The sequence below is a fragment of the Cariama cristata genome, unplaced genomic scaffold (assembly GCF_000690535.1).
Source record: "Cariama cristata isolate BGI_N322 unplaced genomic scaffold, ASM69053v1 scaffold45835, whole genome shotgun sequence".
NCBI classification, from domain to species: Eukaryota; Metazoa; Chordata; class Aves; order Cariamiformes; family Cariamidae; genus Cariama; species Cariama cristata.
Genome location: NW_009620062.1, coordinates 1 through 5,646, shown reverse-complemented (window position 1 = coordinate 5,646; position 5,646 = coordinate 1). Strand labels below are relative to the sequence as shown.

General features: G+C 36.4%; 1 protein-coding gene across 1 annotated transcript; it reads right to left on the bottom strand.

Moving 5' to 3' along the window:
* Positions 1-5: 5 nt before the first annotated feature.
* LOC104162672 (apolipoprotein B-100-like) lies at positions 6-5,356 on the bottom strand (the record flags this gene model as incomplete). Its single annotated transcript, XM_009701463.1, has 7 exons — positions 5,315-5,356; positions 3,733-3,848; positions 2,898-3,043; positions 1,703-1,856; positions 1,363-1,518; positions 229-353; positions 6-60 (listed from the first exon to the last, which is right to left on the bottom strand). Coding segments are annotated over exons 3-7 (591 nt in total), but the record flags the coding sequence as incomplete, so codon positions are not given.
* Positions 5,357-5,646: the final 290 nt, after the last annotated feature.

Here is a 5,646-nt window from a genome sequence, read left to right as displayed (position 1 = left end):
TTTGGGGTATCTTCAAGCTTCAGTGTCTGGCTGAGCTCTGTCATCACACCATAGCGATTTCTAGCAAACAAAGAAAAATTCAGTGCTTTAGTTGAGTCTAAGTACTTTTGAGGGGTTTTGCCATGCCTCTTGCATATTTGAGGATGAAGTTAGGAGAGAATGTGATATATCGCCATTTAAAATGAATATTTATAAATAAAGGGTAATGATAAATAGTGAGCAACCTACTTGTATGAGAAAGGCAGAAACAGGTGTTTTTCACTGCAGACAGCATCTCTTATATGCCTTTTCTTTGCATCAATATTGTAATGACAGAATTGAGTGCTCCTTAGAAGGGTAGATAACGGGATGTTCTGTAAAATAAATAGTTTGGCAGTCATTTTACTGAATAGCATAGGAAACAAACATTGTTTTAAAGCCTGCCATTGTTTTACTGTAATATTAACAGTAACAGCATATTGGAAAAAAAGGTGCATAATTGGAATCATTCTCACACAAAGACAAAATTGTACCAGTATCAATCTTTAGTCTTAAGTCTCTTCACAGGCAAAAATCCCCCTGAAATTTTCCCTCAGGCCTTATTGAGGTGTTTGGTTTAGTAGTTACTTCATGACTGATCCCCTGCTGCCTACAACAAAGGACTCCTTCATAGACACCAGTTTGTAATCTTTAGAGTTGTTCAGGCCCCTCATAACAGTTGACGCTCTTTTTAATTTCGCTATTACAGACATTTTAAAGATTTCTACAACAAACTGTAGAAGTGGTAGAAATTATAAAATATGTTTTCAGCATGATACGAAATCCTAATTATTTTTTGAGGGAAAACACTCAAAAGCATAGATGCCATGATACCAGGAAGAAATCTGCCAATATTCACGCAAGCAACTGCATTTGATCATTGTGGATTAACAGGTAGCCTGAACAGCATGCCAAACCATTTACTTTGAGGCATTTAGAGCCCTCTCCTCCCGCATATCATATACACATCAGGGTTTTGGTAGACTACAGGTTTTACATGATGGACTGCATGTTTTACATGAAATTGGAAGCCTGAAAATTTTGACCCACAAAACTAAAAATTTGGACATGATCTGACAGGTTATCATGTAACCAATATTACTAACTCCATCTATGAAAACTCTCCTTTAAAAAATAATGAGAACATGAAAGTCTCTTTCTCTGCATCTGTTTTTCTCTATTGACTGCCAACAAAACCATAGTCTGATCTAATGCAAGGGGGCAGAAAACCTATTTAAGCTTTCAGAAGATAAATACAAAATTTATTTGTTGTAGTAGTTGTTTATAATTTTAACTGATGTAGTGAAGAATGTTATATCATATAATTTTTAATGTTGTACTTACTAGTCCCTTTACAATGGCAATAGGGTTGACATAATCTCTGATGGGACTGAAGTTGTCACAGGCTTTCAGGTCTCTGTTAATCGAAATCTCTTCTGCAACATTTCCTTTTCTAGATTTGAATTCAACTTCACTGTCACACTTTCCATACACAGTATCCTGGAAAGAAGAAAGAAATCAGTGTCTTTGTTCATACTGTCAGACATTTTCTGATCTAGCTGAAAGGCACCCTTTCTCATCTGAATTACCAGGTCTTTTGAAAAGGATGTTCGGGAGTGACTCTTCTAGGGAAGGTTTCTTCCATTTATTAAGGAAATAAAGTGACTGTTTTCAAAACACCTACCATTGAAATTGTTTTTACGTTTTCTGTTGTTTCTGTTGGCACAAGTAAAGCTGAGATGATCCCTCTCTTGAGATTCAGTACATTCAGAGGTTCATCCTTCTCCGGATACAGTTTGACTTTTGTTCCATTCTGAATGCTGAATTTTAGCTCATGCCTGCCCAAAAAAACCCCAGCATTAGTATGAAAACATGTTAAAGCCACCCAGTGAAGAGCATGTTATCAATAAAATGCTGGGCGTATAGCTAAAGCATCATGTTTATCTTGGTCTATCATTATTTACTCTTCACTGTTGTTACTATTAGGGAGCATTATTATTAAAGCAGCAAAATTCTAACCAAGGACATTCTGATATCACCAGACTGTGTCATCTAAGGACAAGTAAATATCAAGAGGAATGGCTGGAAGTTGGAATTGCACAAATTCAGAGAGGAGATAAGTAAATTTTTAGAATCAGGTAATTATTAACTACTGCAGTAGGCTACAAAATGACAGGAAGGATTCTCTACTAGTTACAGTCTTTAAATAAAACCTTGATTGTTTTCCGAAAAACATATTTAATATTGTCTCGAGTTGTTTTGAGATCCATGGCTTCTGAAACAAGATGGAGTGGATACCGAGGCACTGAAACAAGCATGAAGGTGCATAAGTGAAATATGCACTGACAAGCACTAGAGACTAGTTGGGTTGAGGGAGTAGTAGCAATAAGTTAAAAAAGCAGATAAGTAAGGAAGAGATAAGTTGCATAGGTCATTAAAGATCGGGATAGGAAATCTGGACTTCAGTCTCAAATACCTTTCTATTGCACAGTCTTCATACCATGTCAGCAAAGTAAAATTATCTTAAAATGGCTGCACACAGACATTTGAGAATTTGCTTACAAGAAGGAACATTCTACTTGCAATAATCCTTTACAGGACTACCCAACACTTTCCTGATACAGATGATATAAATGACAAAAACATTACAGGTGAAAATTCTGGATCAAAAAACCCCTTCCCTGCTAGCAATTGAAAACTGTGCCAAGTTAGCTCTAAATTATATCAGGGAGAGTTTTGATGTGGAATCAGCTTATAAATCTATCATGTTATCATGAAATGTATTCTATGCCCGGAAAAACATAGTCAGGGTGGCCTGTAACATTGCAGTCTGTTCCACATTAAGGCTACAAGTGTTGATGATAATTGATGTTGCTTACTTGGACATGGCATTTGCAAAATCCTCAGAGTTCTTTGACTTTTTCAGCATGGCCCTTCCCTCAGTGTCAACACCAAATGTCTCCCTCAGGGAGCAATGCATTGTCCTCAGGATGAAGTGGCACAACTGTGGTACCTCCAGTTCAATCTGAAAACACAAATATGTGTTTATCCTTTTTTCATTATCATGTTTCCATGATCATCCAGTTACAGTTTTGAAAATACGGTATTCCTCGGGTTTTGTAAAGTGTCAGAATCATCCTACTAGCAGCTGTTGGGAAAGATTCCAAAGTACTCTAAACAGCTTAAGGTAACTTAAGGGAGAAGATATGAAAGCATATTTTCCCCATTAAGTCATTTCAGAAAAAAAAAAAAAACATGATGAGAAAGTCTTGGGCAAGATGGAGGGACATTGGGTAATTTAATGGCCTACAGGACTTGTACTCTTACAGCCCTGATTCTGGCTAGACTGTTACTATCAACAGGCTATCAAGTGGTCTTCATGGCATCAATGAGCTGTTTTAGTTCAACTTCTAGAATTTTTTGATGGACATTGGTAGACTTAGCCCAGAGCTAAGGAAACTAACTACCAAGTCTTCCCCCTCTTGTGTAAAAGTACAGCCAGATGAGGATTGCAATGCACTGGCATAGTGGTATGAAGGACTTCTACTGTCCCCAGTGTCTTCTGTCTAGGACAACGACGGCTTAGTCTTCAGGTCTCTCAACATGTGCCTTTCAAAAGAATGATCTTGTTTGGAAAAACATTGAATGATGCTCCCTAGTTGTCAGCTCCCATGTTACTCAGTGTGCAGTCCCAATCTGTTGTATTTTCCCTACCTTGCAAGTGATCTTTGAACCGCTTCGAGAATCTGCTGTTCCTGTGATCCCATTTGATGTTTCTGCTTCATATAAGTAAACATATTTTCTGAGGTGTTTAAATCTTGTTGCATCTTCTGCAATTGGAAAAACAAGAGTGCTTTCATGACTTGGGTAGGATATGTATATGTAGATCCTTACAATACACGCTTAGTGTTGTGTAACTAAAATGAATGCCATATATAAAGGAAGCATGAGGACCTTCCCACCATTTCCTTTTTCAGAATAGCTTTCAGACAAAGATGTAATGCTTGAATACTTCCTGAAGCATAAGACAAAACTTGGTGGGGAAGCATAAGTCTTGGGGTTCGCTGCTTTGTTTGATGAGATCTGACAATATGACCCCATCTGGCCTTCAAATAATGCCCCATTAAAGTTAATGACAAAAATGAGAAAAAACTTAAGGTGTGGAACTTTTATAAGCTTTACATACCTTAATAGTGTTTTAACTGAGATTAGTTTCATGTAATCGCTAAACAGAATTAATATACTTAATACTAGCTGTCATACAGTAATCAACATGTTACAAACAGTTAACCTTAAAATAACTGCTATAAAAAAATTCAACACTATCCCTGCCACTTTTGGTTATCCTGGACTATATCTCTTAACTGTACATTCTCAGAAATTTTTGCAACACCAGCATTTACTATGCTAAAGCCAAAAGGCTAATTATTACTTCATTTCTTGCTTTTAAACAGAAATAAATGGAAAAGGAAAAGGAATAGGGAAAAGATTAGAAATGCAAATACCAAATAATTTGTTGTATCAAAAATATACAAGAAATCGGCAATGAAGCCCAGGAGTCTTTGAGTTGGTTCAGGCAGTTGAAATGAAACGAATTGCCTGGAGATGGTGCTAAAGCATCCAACAAGGGAAAAACCCCCTGAAGACAAAGAACAAAACAACTTCTTCAGTACTTTGACCCTATGGTGGAACATTATGTACCTAACGAAGCAGTCAGGGCCAGTCAGAGTCCATTATAAAGATAGGGCATAAAGTCAGCATTTCCTGAGTCTTGACTTGTTTAAAGAAACTGCTGCTCTTGCTGACACAGTTGATGATTTAGTCTACAGGTATTTAGTTAGATATCCAAGTGTAAATCTGTGGGATTAGCAGCCACTGTGACGGGTAAATAAGAAGTGAGATTCAGCCCATGGTAAAGTGTAATCTACATAACCTCACTGCTAAAGCTTCACATCTGATAAACAGGGATTTCTAGATTAAGGAATTTGCACCTAACAATTAAGAAATCAACAAAACAATGGAAAGTGGTTTTGTAAAGGGAGCTTTTAAAAAATTTAGAAACTCAATCTCAGCTTCTCTGATCTTAGGAAACTTTTGAAATTCTTTGAGCCAAGCCTTATGGATAGTTAAATATCTAAAATAAATGGCAAAAAAGACTTCAGAATATTGCCATCACTTTTGTTTCAGTTATTTCAGAGGAAGAGATTTATGGAATAGGAAAAGTCAAGCTTTGAAAGATGTATTCAGTTAATATAGCAACATAAGATAACAAAAGTAGATGCAAGAAATCAGTTACTTGAACATCCTGGATTTCCGCTGTCAGGCGTTTCTTCTTCTGTAAAAAATAAAACCACGTATTAAAAGCTTGAAAAGCCATTTATAGCTATAAAACAAGGGCTATAGAAATATAAATGGAAATACTACATTTTCACTGTAAGACCTTTTTAATTCATACCAACTTTTGATGTAGTTTGGCGCACTGATGTAAATAATAATGCTACGACTAACATTGACAGCACAGAGTCAAATCTAAAGGTGCTTACAGTAATTACCCTGATTGTGAACTAAGACCTCAGAATGGGATCTTTAAGTCACTGAATTAATTTACTTTGATTTAAACTGAAAAGG